This window comes from Anolis sagrei, chromosome 2 (assembly GCF_037176765.1).
Source record: "Anolis sagrei isolate rAnoSag1 chromosome 2, rAnoSag1.mat, whole genome shotgun sequence".
Lineage (NCBI taxonomy): Eukaryota > Metazoa > Chordata > Lepidosauria > Squamata > Dactyloidae > Anolis > Anolis sagrei.
In genome coordinates this window covers 11,633,140-11,655,475 of record NC_090022.1, presented here as the reverse complement: position 1 = coordinate 11,655,475, position 22,336 = coordinate 11,633,140, and the positions used below count along the sequence as shown (strand labels likewise).

General features: G+C 43.7%; 2 protein-coding genes across 5 annotated transcripts in view; one reads left to right on the top strand and one right to left on the bottom strand.

Annotated features, from left to right (window-relative positions):
* The window catches only part of LOC132765760 (zinc finger protein 665-like), a 255,289-nt gene extending 234,057 nt beyond the window's left edge, over positions 1 to 21,232 (top strand). The window contains exons 1-3 of one of the 2 annotated variants that reach the window (XM_067465166.1): positions 10,028 to 10,102; positions 12,387 to 12,513; positions 15,369 to 21,232. In XM_067465166.1, coding sequence (XP_067321267.1) covers positions 10,031 to 10,102; positions 12,387 to 12,513; positions 15,369 to 16,861 — 1,692 coding nt within the window. In that variant the 5' untranslated portion in view covers positions 10,028 to 10,030 and the 3' untranslated portion in view covers positions 16,862 to 21,232. Of the gene's footprint in view, positions 1 to 10,027; positions 10,103 to 12,386; positions 12,514 to 15,368 lie in introns of those variants that run through there. The other variant, XM_067465167.1, reaches the window with a different exon arrangement.
* On the bottom strand, positions 688 to 9,959 carry LOC137096305 (zinc finger protein 502-like). Of its 3 annotated transcripts, none has more exons than XM_067465417.1 (5): positions 9,811 to 9,959; positions 8,824 to 8,926; positions 8,539 to 8,631; positions 6,519 to 6,620; positions 688 to 3,150 (listed from the first exon to the last, which is right to left on the bottom strand). In XM_067465417.1, exons 2-5 carry the CDS (start codon positions 8,849 to 8,851, stop codon positions 2,120 to 2,122), a joined length of 1,254 nt encoding a protein of 417 aa, XP_067321518.1. In that variant the 5' UTR covers positions 8,852 to 8,926; positions 9,811 to 9,959; the 3' UTR covers positions 688 to 2,119. The 3 variants fall into 3 exon arrangements, with proteins under 3 accessions (XP_067321518.1, XP_067321520.1, XP_067321519.1); XM_067465419.1 differs by having other exon boundaries at positions 688 to 3,147; XM_067465418.1 differs by having other exon boundaries at positions 9,845 to 9,959.
* Positions 21,233 to 22,336: the final 1,104 nt, after the last annotated feature.

The window sequence follows — 22,336 nt, the reverse complement described above, 5'->3', positions numbered from 1 at the left end:
ATACAGGAGGTTTGAGCAGGAAAACTTTAGAACTGTCTGTTTAGGATTGTGGAAAGAAGGAAATAAACACTTCTCTCCAGCATCTTATTTGTTGTGAGCTTGATTTTAACTCCAAGATCTTCCAGAGTCTGACAGGCTGTCATTCAACATATTGTCGAAGGCTTTCATGGCTGGAATCACTAAGTTCTTGTGGGTTTTTTTGGGCTATAGGGCCATGTTCTAGAGGCATTTCTCCTGACGTTTCGCCTGCATCTATGGCAAGCATCCTCAGAGGTAGTGAGGTCTGTTGGAACTGGGGAAAAGGGTTATATATCTGTGGAATTACCAGGGTGAGACAAAGCCCAACTGACAAAAGTCCTTTGTCTCACCCTGGTAATTCCACAGATATATAACCCTTTTCCCCAGTTCCAGCAGACCTCACCTCTGAGCCTGCTTGCCATAGATGCAGGTGAAACATCAGGAGAAATGCCTCTAGAACATGGCCCTTTAGCCCGAAAAAACCCACAAGAACTTTGTCATTCAACACATCCTCCCCCAGGCAACGTCCTTGCAAACAGCCAGGCATCCCCTGGGCAACGTCCTTACAGACAGCCAATTCTAACACCAGAAGCAACTTGCAGTTTCTCAAGTCGCTCCTGACATGAAAAAAAACAAACATCTTCTTTGTGTAATGTCAACAACTACAGAGAAATACTGCACCAATACAACATTGCCATATTCTTGACATTTAAAAAAATTATGTCCTGCATGAAGTATTGATGTACACCACAGCAGGAACATCTCATAGACAAGTCTTAAGCTTGGCAAAAACTTGGTGCATGAAACTATGAGCATTTAAAAGCAAGACCGTGATAAAATAAAGTTGACCCGACTGAGGCAACTCTCTCCCATGAATCATTATATTTATTTACCACCATTTTCAGCTTTTGCAGATCCCAAAACTGAAAGGAAAGCATTTTGCTTGACCTTCCCACCAGATACAGGTTTGTTATCTCTCTTCTGCTGTAAACCAGGGGTCCTCAAACTGTTTAAACAGAGGGCCAGGTCACAGTCCCTCAGACTGTTGGAGGGCCGGATTATAATTTAAAGAAAACATGAATGAATTCCTAAGCACAGTGCGCATATCTTATTTGTAGTTTAAAAAAACAAAACTTTAAAACACTTTATAATTAAAATGAAGAAAAATTTAACAAATATAATTTTTTAGTATTTCAATGGGAAGTGTGGGCTTGCTTTTGGCTGATGTGATAGGATTTTTGTTGTTGTTGTTGTTTGTGCTTTCAAGTCGTTTCAGACTTAGGTTGACCCTTGAGCGAGGGCCGTATCTCCCCCCCGGACCTTAGTTTGAGGACCCCTGATGTAGATGAACAAATTGTGTCAGTCTCTTAAAATTTTGTCTATCCAAGCTTTCATTATCTTCTCCCTCATTAACTCCTGCACCGGACAAATCATCTTCAGACAGAGGACTTCACAACCTCTGAAGATGCTTGCCATAGGTGCAGGTTAAACATCAGAAGAGAATGCTTCTGGAACATAGCCATACTCCCTGGAAAACACACAAAAACCCATCTTCAGACAGTTGTTCTGAGAAAAGCTGTGAAGGACCCTCTCCCAGGAATGTAGCCTTGTGAATCTTCCTGAGACAGCTTGGGCCTCTCGTCTGAGCGTAACTCAGGCCCAAACAAACCCTCATCCCCAACAGAACCAGGCCCACCATCAGAAACATCATCCCCATTCCCATCAATTTTTTTTGCTGTGTCAGGAGCAACTTGAGAAACTGCAAGTTGCTTCTGATGTGAGATAACTGGCCGTCTGCAAGGATGTTGCCCAGGGGACGCCCGGATGTTTTGATGTTTTTACCATCCTTGTGAGAGGTTTCTCTCATGTCCCTGCATGAGGAGCTGGAGCTGTTAGAGGGAACTCATCCACGCTCTCCCCAGATTCGAACCTGTGACCTGTCGGTCTTCAGTCCTGCCAGCACAGGGATTTAACCCACTGCATCACCGAGGACTCTTATTCCCATCATGAACATCAGACACAATCACAGGCTGAACAGGCTGACATACAACAACTCCCTGATAAGTCGTTAGGTCAAGACCTTTCCACATTCCAGGCAATTCTAAGGTTTCTCTCTTGTGTGGATTCTTTGATGCTTTGCAAGGTGTGAATGGCGAGCAAAACGTTTTTCGCACTGTGGGCATTGATATGGTTTCTCTCCTGTGTGAATTCTCTGGTGGCCGACAAGATCTTGTTTCTGAGTAAAATATTTCCCGCATTCCTGACACCCGTACGGTTTTTCTCCTGTGTGGACCCTCAGGTGCCGGACGAGATGTGAATTGCAAATGAAGCCTTTCCCACACTCTTGGCATTTGAACGGTCTTTCTCCTGTGTGGCGCCTCTGGTGACTGACAACCTGTGCGCTGCTGGCAAAATATTTCCCGCACTCCTGGCATTGGTATGGTTTCTCTCCTGTGTGGATCCTCTGGTGCTTGACAAGATCTTGCTTTTCAGCAAAACATTTCCCACACTCGGCACATTTGAACAGCTTCTCTCCTGTGTGGAGTCTCTGGTGCTTCGCGAAATATGAATGGTCCGCAAATACTTTCCCACATTCTTGGCACTTGTATGGTTTCTCCCCGGTGTGGACCCTCTGATGCGTAAGGAGGTTTGAGCTGCAAGCAAAGCATTTCCCACACTCCTGGCATTTGTACGGTCTCTCTCCGGTGTGGACTCTCTGGTGCGTCACCAGATCGGATTTCCAAGCAAAACATTTGTCACACACGAGGCATTTGTAGGGTTTTTCGCCCGTGTGGATCCTTTGGTGCTTCACAAAGTCGGATTTCTGAGCAAAACCTTTCCCACACTCCTGGCATTTGTACGGTTTCTCTCGTGGTTGGGGCTTTGGAGAACTCTCAAGATACAACTTGGGATCTAAACTGTTCCCTTTTTCCTGTCCTGAGTGGGTCCTTTTGTGAATAGTCAGTGCCATTTGTTGGGCAAAGAGATCCCCACAAAAGGCGCATTTGTAGCCCTTCTCCTTGATAACGCGTTCTTCTTTCCCATGGATTCGTTGGTGTCTTTCAAAATCCAGTAAGTGTGAAAAACTCTTCCCACATTCAGTGCAAATATATGTATTGTTCCCGTCATCTGCTGGGAGGAAGGACAAGTAGACAAGATTGAAGAAACTTCAGGGAGCAGAACTGAAATGAATTAGAGCAGCATTTCTCAACCTGGGGAGTCACGAGGAAGTGTCAGAGGGCTCGCCAAAGACCATAAAACACAATATTTGCTGGGTTGTTGTAGGTTTTTTCGGGCTATATGGCCATGGTCTAGAGGCATTCTCTCCTGACGTTTCGCCTGCATCTATGGCAAGCATCCTCAGAGGTAGTGAGGTCTGTTGGAACTAGGCAAAAGGGTTCACATATCTGTGGAATGACCAGGGTGAGACAAAGGACTCTTCTCTGCTGGGGCTAGGTGTGAATGTTTTAACTGATCACCTTGACAACAGTATTGGCTGTTGTTCATGGGGGTTCTGTGTGGGAAGTTTGGCCCAATTCTATTCTTGGTGGAGTTCAGAATGTTCATTGATTGTAGACGAACTATAAATCCCAGCAACTACAACACCCAAATGTCAAGGCCTATTTTCCCAATCTCCACCAGTGTTCACATTTGGACATATTGAGTATTCATACCAATTTTGGTCCATATCCATCATTGTTTGAGTACACAGTGCTCTCTGGATATAGGTGAACTACAACTCCAAAACCAAAGGTCAATGCCCATCAAACCTTTCCATTATTTTCTGTTGGTCATGGGAGTGCTGTGTGCCAAGTTTGGCCCAATTCAATCATTGGGCCAATTCTCTTTGCTTGTAGGTGAACTATACATCCCAGCAACTACAACTCCCAAATGACAGAATCAACCGCACAAGTATTCAAATTTTGATGTTTCAGATATTTGTGCCAAATTTGGTCCAGTGAATGAAAATACATCCTGCACATCAGATAGTTACATTACAATTCTTAACAGTAGCAAAATTACAGTTATGAATAATAATAATAATAATAATAATAATAATAATAATAATAATAATAAAACTTTATTTATACCCTGCCACCATCTCCCCAACGGGGAACTCGGAGTGACTTACATAGGGCCAAGCCCAAACAGTAAACTACAATATAATGAAGTAGCAACGAAAATAATGTTATGGTTGGGGGTCACCACAACATGAGGAACTGTATTAAGGGGTTGTGGCATTAAGAAGGTTGAGAACCACTGAACTGGAGTGATGCTGAAACATTGAGGGAGAAGCAATGCTCAGTATCTTTTCGGCCCAATTTACCTGTCCGAACGGATTCTCCCCATGAACCATCAAGGTTATTAAGGTCTTCTGGAGGGCCCCTTGCTCTCAGCCCCACCACCCTCGCAAACGCGTCTGGTGGGGACGAGGGACAGGGCCTTCTCGGTGGTGGCCCCTCGGCTCTGGAACTCTCTCCCACTGGAGATTAGAACTGCCCCTTCTCTCCTGACTTTTAGAAAGCTAGTGAAAACTTGGCTCTGGAATTTAGCATTCGATGAGTGAGTTAATAACTCTTGACCACAGGGACAGATGGTGATGAATTGTGATTTCATTCTGATGACTTGGCGTTATGTAATTATATGATTGTATTTTATGTATTAGTGCATTAAGTGGTGTGATTTTAAACTACTGTTTGTGATTTTTTGTTGTGAACCGGCCTGAGTCCCGGTATATAAAAGTTCTAAATAAATAATTAATTTGTGGTTTTTTGGCCTCCAGGAGAAGGTCTTTTTATTCTATGCTGGCCCAATATACTTGGTTAAAAATTCACATGAGCCATCCTAATCACAATGCGTTCTCTCCACCACTTCAGGCATCAATTTTTCTCATTTGTTGTTGTTGTTGTTGCAGTTTGGTGAGGCACCCAACAATCTCTGGCAGAGAAGGCTTAAGGCTGTGTTAAACTACAACCTCCAGGATTCCATAGCATTGAACCATGGCAGTTAAAGTGGTGTCAAACTGCATTAATTCTACGGTATCGACGCACAATTGCTTTGTCAGTGGCCATATTCTAATTCTCCAAACCCTGGAAGACAGACCATCGCTAGACCAGACTTTGGCCGCTACTACCATATAAAATATGGATTATCTGCTTATCATTGCCAGTGTTTGGCCTACATATTTATGATGCTCACTATACAATTTGAGTTAAAGGAGTAGCTTTGGAGACTTCTCACCACTTGTTTGTGGAGGCCAGCGGCTGTCTGTGTAAGTGGACACCTCTGCCACATACAAGCATACACATTATGTATACAGATATTCATTCTTTGTATTTTATTAAAAAATATTGTAACCTTACTTTCCAGAGAACCCACATAAATAATCAGATAAAAGGTAAAAGATTTTCTGGGTTGTTGTAGGTTTTTTCGGGTTATATGGCCATGTTCTAGAGACATTTTCTCCTGGCGTTTTGCCTACATCTATGGCAAGCATCCCCAGAGGTAGTGAGGTCTGTTGGAACTAGGAAAGGGGGTTTATATATCTGTGGAATGACCAGGGTGGGACAAAGGACTCTTGTCTGTTGGAGCTAGGTGTGAATGTTTCAACTGATCACCTTGATTAGCATTTGATTGCCTGGCAGTGCCTGGAGCAATCTTTTGTTGAGAAGTAATTAGATGTCCTTGTTTGTTTCCTCTCTGTTGGTAAAGGTTTTCTCCTGACATTAAGTCCAGTCGTGTCTGACTCTGGGGGTTGGTGCTCATCTCCATTTCTAAGCTGAAGAACCAGCATTATCCGTAGACACCTCCAAGGTCATGTGGCCGGCATCACTGCATGGAGTGCCATTACCTTCCTGTCTATTGATCTACTCACATTGACATGTTTTCGAACTGCTAGGTTGGCAGAAGCTGGGGCTAACAACGGGAGCTCATCTTGCTCCCCAGATTCGAACCTGCAACCTTTCGGTTAGCAAGTTCTGCAGCGCAGCACTGTTACTTTCCCACCGGAGCAGTACCTATTGATCTACTCACATTGGCATGTTTTCCAACTGCTAGGTTGGCAGAAGCTGGGGCTAACAACGAGAGCTCACCCCTCTCCCCAGATTTTAACCTGCAACCTTTCGGTTAGCAAGTTCTGCAGCTCAGCGCTGTTACCTTCCCGCCAGAGCGGTACCTATTGATCTACTCACATTGGCATGTTTTCCAACTGCTAGGTTGGCAGAAGCTGGGGCTAACAACAGGAGCTCACCCCACTCCCCAGATTCGAACCTGCAACCTTTCAGTTAGCAAGTTCAGCAGCTCAACAGTTCAACCCACTGCGCCACCAGGGGCTATAAAAGATACATATCATATACATTTTATATTTCTATAAAAATGCGTATTAAAACGTATTTCTATAAAATACATAGTAAAGTAAACCTATCCATGGTTGAGGAGACATCATACCTTCAGTCTAAAAGATCCCCTGTATGAAGCATCTGATTACAAAATTGTCTCACCTGACTGCTCATCAGCAAGATGCCCACTTTCCTCCGATCCCTCTTGCTTGAGGACGCACAACTCTTCTTCATCCTCTTCCTTTATTACGGCATCGGAAAATCCTAAATTGACAGAAAGAGGTAGAAGTAAAAGATCAACAGGTGCAGTCAGCTTTTGAATGGAGTCACCCTTCCACATTTACAAGGGTTGAGGGGCACAAGCGAAAAAACTCAATAAAAATGTTACTGGGTTGCTGTGAGTTTTCCGGGCTGTCTGGCCATGTTCCAGAAGCATTCTCTCCTGACATTTCACCTGCATCTATGGCAGGTATCCTCAGAGGTTGTGAGGTCAGGAGAAGGAAGGAAGGAAGGGAAAGGAAATGGGAAGGTATGAGGAGAAGCAAAGAAAGAAAGAGAAAGAAGAGAAGAGAAGAAAAGAGAAGAGAAAGGAAGGAAAGGAAAGAAGGAAGGTTAAAGGAAAGGGCAAGGTATGAGGGGAAGCAAAAAAAGAAAGAGAAAGAAGAGAAGAGAAGAAAAAGGAAGGAGAGAAAGGAAAGGGGACAGTATGGAGGAAAGCAAAGGAAGAAAAAGAAGAGAAGAGGAAGGAAAGAAGGAAGGAAGGAAGGAAGGAAGGGGGGAGATATGAGAAAGAAGGAGAAAGAAGAGAAGAGAAGAGAAGAGAAGAGAAGAGAAGAGAAGAGAAGAGAAAGGAAGGAAAGGGGAAGATATGAGGGAAAGCAAAAAAAGGAGAAAGAAGAGAAGAAGAAGGAAGGAGAGAAAAGAAAACGGGACAGTATGAAGGAAAGCAAAGGAAGAAAAAGAAGAGAAGAGGAAGGAAGGAAGGAAGGAAGGAAGGAAGGAAGGAAAGAAAGGGGGAGGTATGAGAAGAAGAGAAGAGAAGAGAAGAGAAGAGAAGAGAAGAGAAAGGAAGGGGTAAGGTATGAAGGAAAGCAAAGAAAGGAGAAAGAACAGAAGAGGAAGGAAGGAAAGGGGAAGATATGAGGGAAAGCAAAAAAAGAAAGAGAAAGAAGAGAAGAAGGAGAGAAAGGAAAGGGAAAAGTATGAGGGAAAGCAAAGAAAGGAGAAAGAAGAGAAGAAGGAAGGAAGGAGAGAAAGAAAAGGGGACAGTATGAGGGAAAGAAAAGAAAGAAGGAGAAAGAAGAGAAGAGAAGAGAAGAGGAAGGAAGGAAGGAAGGAAGGAAGGAAGGAAAAAAGGAAGGAAGGAAGGAAGGAAGGAAGGAAGGAAGGAAGGGGGAAGGTATGAGGGAAAGGAAAGAAAGAAGGAGAAAGAAGGAGAAAGAAGAGAAGAGGAAGGAAGGGGGAAGATATGAGGGGAAGCAAAAAAAGAAAGAGAAAGAAGAGAAGAGAAGAAGAAAGAAGGAAGGAGAGAAAGGAAAGGGGAAGATATGAGGAAAAGCAAAGAAAGGAGAGAGAAGAGAAGGGAAGGGAAGGGGGAAGGTATGAGGGGAAGCAAAAAAAGAGAAAGAGAAAGAGAAGAGAAGAGAGAAAGAGAGAAATGAAAGGGGAAGGTATGAGGGAAAGGAAAGAAAGAAGAAGAAAGAAGAGAAAAGAAAGGATGGAGAGACGGAGGGAAGGAAGGAAGAGAAAGGAAGGGGGAAAGTATGAGGGGAAGCACAGAAAGAAAGAGAAATGAAAGGAATAAAGAAGAAGGGTAAGGTGTATAGGGGAAGGGAAGGGTGGAGAGAAGGAAGGAGATGGAGAAGATGCATGAGAATAACAGAGAAAGAAAAGAAAGAAAGGCTGCACAAGGAGAGTTGTCGGAGTGTTGCTGTAGCCCTTCCAACACTCAGGCAACGCTGGGTGTATACACTAGTATAAAATGCAGTTGTGCCCATAGCATAATGAGAGCGACTCCTCACAAGAAGTGCGTTTGGCCTGACCCTGGTGATAGTGCAAGAAATGAAGCACAGCATGTTGATGGGGTCACCTCTGCAAAATGACAAGAGAAGAGGAAGGAAGGGGGAAATAAGTGGATGCTGCCCAACAAGGGACAGAAGAGCTTTTGCCACCCATCCTTCACCTGCGCTGGTTCCGGGCAAGGTCCCAGGCCCATGAGGACGCCGGCGGCAGGGCTCCTCTTCCGGTTCCAGTTTGATGATCACATCAGGAAAGTCTGGCCAAGGAAGAAGGAGGAAGACAACACACGGGGTTAAGGCGGAAAGCATGGCCTCTGGGGCCACAAGAGGGAACAGAAGACACCCACAAGCCCTGGGGGTGCATCTCCACTGGAGGATTAATGCAGTTTGGCACCACTTGACCTGCCATGGCTGAATGTTATTTCAACATGCACTTTTGACACCTTTACCTTCATTGTCTTGGGATACAATTTCCATTTTTCTCCCAAAGCATCCAATGTGGAAACCATAGGCCTTGTTGAAGATATAAGGGAGGCTCAAGGAGTGGGGATCCTGCATGAGAGGGAGAAAGAAATTCCATAGATTTGGGTGCGCCCACACTGGAGAATTAACACAGTTTGATACTACTTTAAACATGCCATGGCATGCATACACACACACACATATAGGAGGCTCAAGGAGTGGGAATCCTGTATGAGAGAAAGAAATTCCATAGGTTTGGGTGCGTCCACACTGGAGAATTAACACAGTTTGATCCCACTTTAAACATGCCATGGCTCATTGAGATATATACATATATACACACATATATATAGAAGGCTCAATGAGTGGGAATCCTGTATGAGAGAGAGAGAGAGAAATTCCACTGGTTTGGGTGCATCCACACTGGCGAATTAACACAGTTTGATACCACTTTAAACATGCCATGGCTCATTGCTATATATACATATAAACACACACATATATGATGACATGCATACACACACACACACATATGGGAAGCTCAATGAGTGGGAATCCTGTATGAGAGAGAGAAAGAAATTACATAGGTTTAGGCGCATCCACACTGGAAAATTAACGCAGTTTGATCCCACTTTAAACATGCCATGGCTTATTGTTATATATACATATATATATGTGTATATATCATGGGAGTTTGCAAGGTCTGTTAAGGAGAGCTGGTGCCTCACCAATCTACAACTCCCAGGAATCTGGCAGCACCCAGCAAAGGCGGTTTTAAAGCGCGTTAACTCCGCAGTGCAGACGAACTCACTTGACTCCTTGCTATATAATATAATCATGGGAGTTTGCAAGGTCTGTAGCCTTCCCTGTTAAGGAGTGCTGGTGCCTCACCAATCTACAACACCCAGGATTCTGGCAGCACAGAACAAAAGCGGTTTTAAAACGCGATAACTCCGCAGTGCAGTTGCACCCACCTGTTTCCTCCCAGCTGTGTAAATAAATGCTCACCCGGGCAAATCAATGCTCTTCCTTTTTTTCCCCCCAAAGCAAGGGTTGCAGGGAGGCAGAGAGTGGGAGGCGCACGTCTGAATGCGCAGACACGTGTCTCCAAGAGGATTGGGTGGCAAGGGGAAGAAGGAAGGGGCTGCCTTGCCTGGAGCCTGGCAGGGCTTCAGTCACGTGATAGGAAGTCAGATGGGGCTAATTGAGGGAGAAAAGGAATGGGATAGGATGCAGGAACAAGGCAGAGCTGCTGCAAATAGGCAGGTGAGTGTGGCTTTCCTGACTTGCATGGAGTTGGGAAAGAAAGAGCTGAGCAGAAGGTGCCTTACTATTATTTTCATTATGGTTTGTAAGCAGAACCTGGATGGCCATCTGTTGGGGGTGCTTTGATGGTGTCCTCCTCCAAGTTGGGCTGGATGGCCTTTCAGGGATCTATCTATCTATCTATCTATCTATCTATCTATCTATCTATCTATCTATCTATCTATCTATCTATCTATCTATCTATCTATCTACCTACCTACCTATCTGTCTATCTGTCTATCTGTCTATCTGTCTATCTGTCTATCTGTCTATCTATCTATATCAATGGCTGGATGGCTCTTTGTCAGGAGGGCTTTGATTATGTTTTCTTGCCCTGGTGAAAAGAGTTGGACTGGGTGGCCTTAAGTATTTTCTGTTGGTCATTGGGGTTCTGTGTGGGAAGTTTGCCCCAATTCTGTCGTTGGTGGGGTTCAGAATGCTCTTTGAGTGTAGGTGAACTATAAATCCCAGTAACTACAACTCCCAAATGTCAAGGTCTATTCTCCCCAAGCTCCATCTGTGTGCATATTTGGGCATACGGAATATTTGTGCCAAGTTTGGTCCAGATCCATCATTGTTTGAGTCCACAGTGCTCTCTGATTGTAGGTGAACTAGAAATCCTAGTAACTACAACTCCCAAATGTCAAGGTCTATTCTCCCCAAGCTCCATCTGTATTCATATTTGGGCATGTGAAATATTTGTGCCAAGTTTGGTCCAGATCCATCATTGTTTGAGTCCACAGTGCTCTCTGGATGTAGGTGAACTACAACTCCCAAACTCAAGGTCAATGCCCACCAAACCCGTCTAGTGTTTTCTGTTGGTCATTGCTTCCTTGGAGACTAGGACGCAATGGAACAATGGCTTCAAACTACAAGAGAGGAGATTCCACCTGAACATGAGGAAGAACTTCCTAACTGTGAGAGCCGTTCAGCAGTGGAACTCTCTGCCCCGGAGTGTGGTGGAGGCTCCTTCCTTGGAAGCTTTTAAACAGAGGCTGGATGGCCATCTGTCAGGGGTGACTTGAATGCAACATTCCTGCTTCTTGGCAGAATGGGGTTGGACTGGATGGCCCAGGAGGTCTCTTCCAACTCTTTGATTCTATGATTCTATGATTGGAGTTCTGTGTGCCATGTTTGGTTCAATTCCATCGTTGGTGGAGTTCAGAGTGCTCTTTGATTGTAGGTTAACTATAAATCCCATTAATTACAACTCCCAAATTACAAAATCAATTTTTCTGAGTGATGGTCACTCGTTGGCCTGATTGGTGTCTTCTGTCCAAATTTGGTGTCAATTCGCCAAGTGGTTTTTGAGTTATGTTAATAATAATAATAATAATAATAATAATAATAATTTGTCATGTCAGGAGAGACTTGAGAATCTGCAAGTCGCTTCTGGTGTGAGAGAATTGGCCATCTGCAAGGATGTTGCCCAGGGTACGCCCGGAATATTTGATGTTTTATCATCCTTGTGGGAGGCTTCTCTCATGTCCCCGCATGAGGAGCTGGAGCTGATAGAGGGAGCTCATCCGCCTCTCCCCGGATTCGAACCTGCAACCTGTCGGTCTTCAGTCCTGCCGGCACAGGGGTTTAACCCACTAATAATAATAATAATAATAATAATAATAATAATAATATTTATACCCCGCCACCATCTCCCCAAGGGACTCGGGCCGGCTTACATGAGGCCAATCCCAACAACACATCAATAGAAACAAAAGCAATACACAAAAACAATAAATACAATACAATAAATATATAACACATATAAACAACAAACAGTAAACACAAGGATTTAAAACCTATTAATCCCACAAAAGAACATTACATTTTTAATGTATTGTCGAAAGCTTTCACGGCCGGAAACACTGGGTTGTTGTAGGTTTTTTCGGGCTATATGGCCATGGTCTAGAGAGGCATTCTCTGCTGACGTTTCGCCTGCATCTATGGCAAGCATCCTCAGAGGTAGTGAGCTCTGTTGGAAATAGGACAATGGGTTTATATATCTGTGGAATGACCAGGGTGGGACAAAGGGCTCTTGTCTGCTGGAGCTAAGTGTCAATGTTCCAACTGACCACCTTGATTAGCATATAATGGCCTGACAGTGCCTGGAGCAATCTTTTGTTGAGAGGTGATTAGATGTCCTTGTTTGTTTCCTCTTTGTTGTTGTGCTATTGTAATTTCATTTTTATTTATATAGATGTGGTTATGTGTTTTTTTTCCTTCCACGTTTGTGTTCTTCTTTCAGGAACTGGTGGACTTTGGCGGCATACTTATATATTTCACACAAGAAGAATGGGATCTGCTGAATCCGGACCAGAGATCTTTGTATGAAGAGGTTATGATGGAAATCTATGGGATGGTGTCCTCTCTCGGTAAGGAAATCCATTGTCCTTCCTACTAAGACTCATGACATGACCTTCCCCAATGATAAATTGATTTATCATGAGTCTATGACTCAGACACTATGCTCCTATTGATGCAGCTTCAAATCACATACGGCTGAGTTATATTCAGATAGTACAAGGGTTGAATGAAAAGTAATGCCTCCACCATCGTAACTCCTCAACAGATGGCAGTACTGGTATGCGGCAAGTACTGGCTTGTTCAGTAGACTCTCCTCTACGGCTCCATTTTGGCAGAAAGCATTAGCATTGAATGGTTGTGCTGTTAAAGTGTGAATCATAGAATCAATCAAAGAGTTGGAAGAGACCTCATGGGCCATCCGGTCCAACCCCATTCTGCCAAGAAGCAGGAATATTGCATTCAAATCACCCCTGACAGATGGCCGTCCAGCCTCTGTTTAAAAGCTTCCAAAGAAGGAGCCTCCACCACACTCCGGGGCAGAGAGTTCCACTGCTGAACGGCTCTCACAGTCAGGAAGTTCTTCCTCATGTTCAGATGGAATCTCCTCTCTTGTAGTTTGAAGCCATTGTTCCGCGTCCTAGTCTCCAGGGAAGCAGAAAACAAGCTTGCTCCCTCCTCCCTGTGGCTTCCTCTCACATATTTATACATGGCTATCATATCCCCTCTCAGCCTTCTCTTCTTCAGGCTAAACATGCCCAGCTCCTTAAGCCGCTCCTCGTAGGGCTTGTTCTCCAGACCTTTTATCATTTTAGTCACTCTCCTCTGGACACATTCCAGCTTGTCAATGTCTCTCTTAAATTGTGGTGCCCAGAATTGGACACAATATTCCAGGTGTGGTCTAACCAAAGCAGAATAGAGGGGTAGCATGACTTCCTTAGATCTAGACACTATGCTCCTATTGATGCAGGCCAAAATCCCATTGGCTTTTTTTGCCGCCACATCACATTGTTGGCTCATGTTTAACTTGTTGTCCACGAGGACTCCCAAGGTCTTTTTCACACGTACTGCTCTCGAGCCAGGCATTGTCCCCCATTCTGTATCTTTGCATTTCGTTTTTCCTGCCAAAGTGCGCAGACAGTCAGTCAATGCGACTTAAGCAACGTGCAGACACTGAATTCTTGACAGCAGAAGGTGTCACCTCAACATCTTTAAACTTACTTGTCCAACGACGCACAGTATTTATTTATTTATTTATTTAGAACATTTTTACCCCGCCCTTCTCAACTCCTGGGGGGACTCAGGGCGGCTTCCAATTGGCAATAATTCAATGCCGCATCATAAAATACAGAATAACAAATATAACAATTAAACATGAACATTAATAAATAAAGATTCAAACAGTATACTTACACTCTGATTAGCTATTGCCCATCTGGTGGTTGTTTAGCTAGCCCTCTACTAATAATTACTCTGCTTATCCAAATCCTCTTCCATGCTATAGTCAAACATTATCAATTGTCCTTTAACCTGATTGCCTGAAGGCCTGGTCCCACAGCCACGTTTTAACCTTTCTTCTAAAGGTGAGGAGGGATGACGATGACCTAATTTCCCCGGGGAGCAAATTCCACAGGCAGGGGGCCACCATCGAGAAGGCCCTGTCCCTCGTCCCCGCCAAGCGTGTTTGTACTCACACTTGCATCATAAACAGCTTGTATTCTCTGATGAATCTCCTTTGGGGTGACACCTTCTGCTGTCAAGAATTCAATGACTGCACGTTGCTTAAGTCGCATTGACCGACCGTCTGCGCAGGGTTCCATACTTCAATGAGTTTACTCCTTGGGCTAGGAATAATTTTTCAAACCTTGCCAGTGTTTCTTTTTTTCCCGGCATGGTACTTCCATAACTACTTAATGAAATGCAAAGATACAGAATAGGGGACGATGCCTGGCTCAACAGCAGCACGTGTGAAAAAGATCTTGGAGTCCTCATGGACAACAAGTTAAACATGAACCGACAATGTCATGTGGCAGCAAAAAAAGCCAATGGGATTGTGGCCTGCATCAATAGGAACATAGTGCCTAGATCCAGGGAAGTCATGCTGTGTCCAATTCTGGGCACCGCAATTGAAGGGAGATGTTGACAAGTTGGAATGTCTCCAAACCCTATGAGGAGTGGCTTAAAGACCTGGGCATGTTTAGCCTGCAGAAGAAAAGGCTGAGAGGAGACATGATGAGGGCCAGGTATAACTATGTGAGGGGAAGTCAGGGAGGAGGGAGCAAACTTGTTTTCTGCTGCCCTGGAGAAATAGGACGCAATGGAACAAGGGCTTCAAACTACAAGAAAGGAGATTCCACCTGAACATTAGGAAGAACTTCCTGACTGTGAGAGCTGTTCAGCAGTGGAACTCTCTGCCCTGGAGTGTGGTGGAGGCCCCTTCTTTGGAGTCTTTTAAACAGAGGCTGGATGGCCATATGTCAGGGGAGCCCCCGGTGGCGCACTGGGTTAAACCCCTGTGCCGACAGGACTGAAGACCGACAGGTCGCAGGTTCAAATCCGGGGAGAGGTAGATGAGCTCCCTCTATCAGCTCCAGCTCCTCCTTGCAGACGGCCAATTCTCTCACACCAGAAGCGACTTGCAGTTTCTCAAGTCACTCCTGACACGACAAAAAAAGGTGCTTTGAATGCAATATTCCTGCTTCTTGGCAGAATGGAGTTGGACTGGATGGCCCGCGAAGTCGCTTCCAACTCTAGGATTCTATGATTCTATGCTTCTATGATCTGGATTCAGTGAGTTTACTCCTTGGGGCTACCAATAATTATTAGGCCCTGCCAGTGTTTCTTTTCTCTCAGACATAGCAATTCCATTACTCCTTAATGTAACTTCTTTCTCAGACTTGTTTGTGCTTGTTTTTCTACCCAACAGACAATCAGAGAGGAGAAACCATATGTGCCATGTGTTGGAGGTGTTTCTTGCAGAGATTGGATCCTTCCACACGCCAGAGAATCCACATCAAGGATATCAAGGAGCAGCCCTATAAATGCACAGTGTGTGGGAAAGGTTTGGGCCCCCCAAAATTGCTTCACAACTATGGAAAAGATCCCTTTGCACGTGAAATGCCTGAGGAAAGTGTTACTTATGAATTTCATGCCGTGATGGACAAAGAGGGGAAAAACACAGGAGATAAATCACACCAAGGAACACGGGAATGTTGGGATGATTTGGTCCAGGATCCATGCATCGCGAGCAATGAGACAACTCACTCAAGAGAGAAGCTCAATCAGTGTCAGTTGTGTGGCAAATCTTTTGCTCAGAAATCAGATCTCGCAAAGCATCGGAGAACACACACGGGAGAGAAGCCATACCAATGCCAGGCGTGTGGGAAGTGTTTTGCATCCAGTTCCCAGAAGGTGAGTCACCAGAGAATCCACACCGGAGAGAAACCGTACAGGTGCCAGGAGTGCGGGAAAGGCTTTACTCAGAATTCAACTCTTACGATCCACCAGAGAGTCCACACGGGAGAGAAGCCGTACCAATGCACAGAATGTGAGAGACGTTTTGCTCAGAGGTCACACCTGATGGTGCATCGGAGAATCCACACCGGAGAGAGACCGTACAAGTGTCGGGAATGCGGCAAATATTTTGCTCATGCCTCGGATCTTTCGGCGCACCGGAGAGTCCACACAGGAGAGAAACCCTACAAATGCTCAGAGTGTGGAAAGTGTTTTCCTCAGACATCAGATCTTACGACACATCAAAGAATCCACACGGGAGAGAAACCGTACAAATGCCAGGAGTGTGGGAAAGGTTTTGCTCAAAATTCAGCCCTCGTGGTGCACCAGAGAACCCACACAGGAGAAAAACCATACCAATGCCACGTGTGTGGGAAATCTTTTGCTCAGAATTCCCACCTCGCCAGTCACAAAACGATCCACACAGGAGAAAAGCCGTACGAATGCCAGGAATGTGGCAAATGTTTTGCTCACAGCTCAGAGCTCGTGACGCATCAACGGTTCCATACAGGAGAGAAGCCATACAAGTGTCAGCAGTGTGGGAAAGGTTTCACTCAAAACTCAGCCCTTCTTGTCCATCAGCGAGTCCATACGGGAGAGAAACCGTACAAGTGCCAGGAGTGCGGCAAATGTTTTGCTCAGAATTCCCATCTTCGAAATCACCAGACAGTCCATACAGGAGAGAAACCTTACAAATGCCGAGAGTGTGGAAAAGGTTTTGTTTGTAGCACACAGCTTGTGAATCATCAAGGACGCCACACCGGAGAAGAAGCGTTCAAGTGCGAAGTGTGTGGGGAAGGTTTCACTCGCAAATCACACCTTATGAGGCATGAGAAAATACATAGGGAAATAATGACTCCAGTGCCAGAAGTTCTGGAAAAAAATTGCTCCCAAGTGACATCGTAAGAGACAACGGAGTGTAATCTTCCACAGTGTGAATAAAGTTTGAGTCACCACTTACGTTTGATGATGTACGAGGGTTATCCGGAAAGTAAGGTTCCAAGATTTTTTAAAATACAAAGAATGAATATCTATCTATATAAATAAAAATGTAATGTTCGTTTGTGGGATTGACATAACTCAAAAACCACTGGATGAATTGACACCAAATTTGGATACAAGATACCTCTCAGGCCAACAAACCACCATCACTCATAAAAACACTGAAAAACACAGCAGAAAAGACTTTAAAAGCCAAAAAACAAAAATGACATTACACCACATGCGCAAAACCACACATACACACACACACACATATGCAAACACACATATACACATATGCACAAATATATACACACACACAAAACACACACAAAACACATATACACAGACTGGGCCACAGCAACGCCTGGCAGGGGATGGCTAATCTATATAAATAAAAATGTAATGTTCGTTTGTGAGATTGACTCAAAAACCACTGGATGAATTGACACCAAATTTGGACACAGTACACATATCAGGCCAACGAGTGACCATCAATAATAAAAAGAGACCAAGATGACCAAGACGTTTTTTAATGGTGCATTTTAATATTGAGATAAATGTTTTTAATGTTTATGTATGCGTATATGAATTCTTGTCTCAGCATTGAATGTTTGCCATATATATGCTGTGCTCTGCCCTGAGTCCCCTTCGGGCTGAGAAGGGCGGAATATAAATGTTTTAAATAAATGAATAAATAACTTTAAAAACAACAAAAAAACCAAAAATTACATTATAACGCATGCACAAAACCACATATATAAACGCAAACACACATATATACACACACATACACACATGAAACACATATATACAGACTGGGCCACAGCAACGCATGACAGAAGACTGCTAGTACACATAATAAAAGTGAAAAATGTGTATGTGTAAAAGTGAAAAAATGTGTATGTGGCCGAGGCACCCACTTGCACAGACTCCCACCTCCATATTCTGAACTCCCAACAACAATGCAATTGAACCAAACTTGGCATGCAGAACTCCCATGACCAACAGAAAATACTGGAGAGGTTTGGGGAAAATAGACCTTGGCATTTGGGAGTTGCTGGGATGTATAGCTCCCCTGCCATCACTAGTCCCAAGTGCTGAAAAGCCTCCAAAGGCACTTCCTCAACTGACATTGCAGGTTATAGCAAGCACCATGAACATGGAGCCCAAACCCTGCTAATGTCCTTCCCAAACACTATGGACCACTACCCAAGGAATGCTTTCATTTGGGGACCATTTCATCCTAGATTTGATGTGTTTTCTCCACCACTGGCAGGCATCCCAGGGTTCCTTGTGTGGAATTTGCATGTCCTTGCCCACTGCCTTTCCCTTCATCATTTCCTACCCTTTCCATTTTTGTCGAGCAATTTAGAGTGGCTGTGGATAGAGAGATCCAAACCATTGTGGGTTGCCTGTATTCCAGAATAAATCTCACTAAGTTGAAGAGAAAGCCACCGAGGTTTTATTTCATTTCAGCTAGAAAGGATGACAATTGCAGTAGTCTGCCAACAAATCAACATAACCCACTAGGCAGAGAAATACAAAATATATAGCCTTCAGATTCAAAAGTTCCCATGCCCACCTCCCCTGAGCTGGCTTTGTTATGATTGGCTGTGACGTCAGCAAGCCAGGAGGAGATCCAGTGAGGGCCCTGGCCCTGCTTTTGGCTGCTCAGCCAATGAGATGGGAGGGAGGCGGGCAACAGGGAAACAATGAAGAAATGTCTAGTTGACTGGATTAAGAATGGCCGGTGTTTGCCAAATAGCTGGGTGATAGCTTTAGGCTCTCAAGCCTGGCCTGAGCTATTGTTTGATTCCTTGAATTAACATTCTTATCTAGCCCCGAGAGGCTAGGTCCTTTGTCACACTGTCCTGCGAAATGGAGTTCATTGATGAAGTAGAGGCTAGTTTCAGGAGATCAGGATGTGGCACAGCAGTATGTGTCCTGTGATCCATCCCGAGTCCCCTTGGGGAAATAGGGCAGAATATAAATAAAGTGTTGTTGTTGTTATGAGCTGTGTGCAGACGCACATTGTCATGAAGGAGACAAACTCCCATCATCAGCATCCCATGATGTTTGTTTTGGATGGCCCTGCGAAGTTTCTTCATGGTCGCACAATATAATCTGTACCCATTTTGTCACATGCTGTCTTGACATTACGTCATCTCCATAAACTGAAATGATTTCACAATGAATCACAGTGGCGCTCATGCCCTTAGTATTTAGGTAGCGTATGACAGCGTAAACTTTGCACTTGGAAACAGAATGAGGACACTCGTCTCTAACCTTCACCGCAATGCCAGTCGATGAGCTTCTGACGACTGGCACTGCTCGTTTGCTTCCGCTGGCTTCCCGCTACACAACAGTGATACCAACTTCCCTCAAGAAAATTCTCCGCGAGTGCTATGTGCCTTGTAACCTTACTTTCCTGCTAACCCTCGTACATCTATCTTATCTATGCTCTGAGTTTGGGGTGTGCATTTTTGACCAATTCCATTTAACAAACCACCCTGAATGCAATACTGGAACATATGAAGTGAGAGAGATGTTTTCATTTCAAATGGGCAACTTTTGAAACAACTGGAAGTCCCTATAAATGAGAAACCATCAGTGGGGTCTGCCAACTTGCAACTGGGTTCTTTATGTTTGGAAAAATATAGAGGTGAAACTTTCTGGGAAAGGATCACCTTTGAGATCATAACCTTTTGGAAAACCAGACTCTCCAAAGCCTTTTGGAAATGTGACCAAATTGGCATTCACACCATTTGGAAAATCATAACCCTTTTGGGAAAGTATGATCTTTCTGAGAAGAGCTAAACCTCATTCGAGTGAATTTTCTCTTTATTAGTATATATCTAGTATTTATGCAAGGCAAAGTAGGTTTCTCAGTTGTTAGACTGATAAACTTGGTTATCTCTTTGAACTATTAGGAACAAAGATTCTGCCAATGCACAAAATATATAGCAGATCTTCAGAAGTGTTATTTCAGTTGCCCAAAAACATATCTCCTCTCCCATAAAATATATTTGGCTTTAAATCATGCTTTCAAGAGACAAAATAAGTAGTCTTTGTTAAAAATAACATAGTTGGTTTATCTACAAACTTCATGTATTCAGCATACGGTGTTGGGATTCAACCCCACAATCTCCACACTTAATGAGGAACAGTTTAGTTAGTTCAGTATAGACTAAGAGTTTCCCTTCCCCCATGTCTCCTGAATGATACCAGGGTTGAATGAAAAGTAATGCCTCCACCTTCGTAAGTCCTCAACAGATGGCAGTACTGATATGCGGCAGGTACTGGCTTGTTCAGTAGACTCTCCTCTACAGTTCCATTTGGGCAGGAAACCTTAGCATTGAACGGTTGTGTTGTTAAAGTGCGAAGTATGGAACCCTGCTCAAACGGTCAGTCAATCCGACTTAAACAATGTGCAATCATTGAATTCTTGACAGCAGAAGGTGTCACCCCGAAGGAGCTTCATCAGACAATGCAAGCTGTTTATGGTGATTGTGTTGATGTGAGTACTGTGCGTTATTGGGCAAGTATGTTTAAAGATGTTGAGGTGGGAACATTTGACTTGCGTGACAAAGAGTTGGACGTCCTTTGACAGCAATCACCGATTTTCACAAGTAAAAGGTTGACAGATTGATTCAGGACGATTGTTGTATCACTCAGAGAGAAATTTCACACATAATCGGAATTTCACAAGAATGTATGGGTCACATTATTGCTTTGCTTGGCTATCGGAAGATCTGTGCATGAGGGGTACCCAGGATGAGAGAACTGTGAGACGCAGGTTGCGGAAACAGAGTGTCGACTTCTTCCGTGACAGCTTCAGAAAACTTGTTCATTGTTGACAGAAATGTATCCAATTGTCTGGTGATTATGTTAAAAAGTGAATAGTGGTAGTTAAAGAGCACATCCTAAGGATTATTTCTGCGTTTGATTTATTAAAATATTCCCATCCAAACCCAAGTAACGAAGGTGGAGGCATTACTTTTCATTCAACCCTTGTAGTTGGGAATGTATCTATTTGTTCTGTCCTCTCTATTTCTACTCTCATACTAATTGGTTGTGAGTTCTGCCTTCTTACACTTTAGTATGGAGAGTATGTGCTGTGTGCTTTGAGATCTCTGCTTGTGTGTCAGGAGAGATGTGGTGCTCGGATGATTTTTCACCCTCTCTCGAAACTTAGAAGAGATGGGTGTTAGAGTAGCTCAGACCCACTTATTTACCTTGAAGAAATGTAGTTCTTTCTTATTATTGTAAATAAACCTTTTGTGATTTTTTAAAGATTGGTCTCTGCATCTTTGCCTCCTAAGCTCTGAATTATTTACAGCCACATCCCACGGCACTTCACGCTCTGCTAGCTGTGAGTTGAATGCTCAACTTTGGTATCCTGTTTGTTTTTGGATGCTCTATTATATATTTTAGGGTAGTTTCCCCTAACCACAGGTACGTTGCTTATTGGTTAAAAGTTTAAACAGTAAGTTAGAATCATAGAATCATAGAATCAAAGAGTTGGAAGAGACCTCATGGGCCATCCAGTCCAACCCCCTGCCAAGAAGCAGGAATATTGCATTCAAATCACCCCTGACAGATGGCCATCCAGCCTCTGCTTAAAAGCTTCCAAAGAAGGAGCCTCCACCACACTCCGGGGCAGAGAGTTCCACTGCTGAATGAATCTCACAGCCAGGAAGTTCTTCCTAATGTTCAGATGGAATCTCCTCTCTTGTAGTTTGAAGCCATTGCTCCATTGCGTCCTAGTCTCCAAGGAAGCAGAAAACAAGCTTGCTCCCTCCTCCCTGTGGCTTCCTCTCACATATTTATACATGGCTATCATATCTCCTCTCAGCCTTCTCTTCTTCAGGCTAAACATGCCCAGTTCCCTAAGCCGCTCCTCAAACTGTCCTGTTCTCTAAGGTATTCTGTTGTCTTCTCTGCCTTATGCCTAATGCATAACGAACAGTGACTGTCCAATACAATATCCACATTCTCCCATTGTTTTTCTGGGAGGGGGATGGAAATGTTTTCCAGAAAAATTGAAAAATATGTGACACTCATTACAGATGGAAAGTCGCTTTTATTTACTTGATTGGATTATATATAATTTTCATGAGCATACATTTGTCAAGTTTGATCTATCGCATTTATTAAAAATGTGAGCAAAACCAAATCCCGATTTCCTTTTAAAAATTCATTTTCATTATTTTTAAAAATATATTAATATCTTGTTACATAGGGAGCTACAATGTCACTTGGTCTTATTCTCAATGAAAAGCAAGAGAAAAGTAACATAGTAATAACAGAAGGAACCATTAGGGGGTGCTGTGGTTTTAGCTATGGATACATTTTTATTCCGTTTTAAGGGATTTAACTTTCTTTGAAATGCCATTA

Bases quoted from the DNA above. Each gene is read 5' to 3' on its own strand.
- LOC137096305 (XM_067465417.1), bottom strand. From the start codon at position 8,851: ATGGAAATTGTATCCCAAGACAATGAAG. The intron at 8,632-8,823 runs GTAAAGGTGTCA...TTCCTTGGCCAG, and splicing joins TGTATCCCAAGACAATGAAG to ACTTTCCTGATGTGATCATC. The intron at 3,151-6,518 runs GTGAGACAATTT...CCTTCCTCCCAG, and splicing joins TCTTGCTGATGAGCAGTCAG to CAGATGACGGGAACAATACA.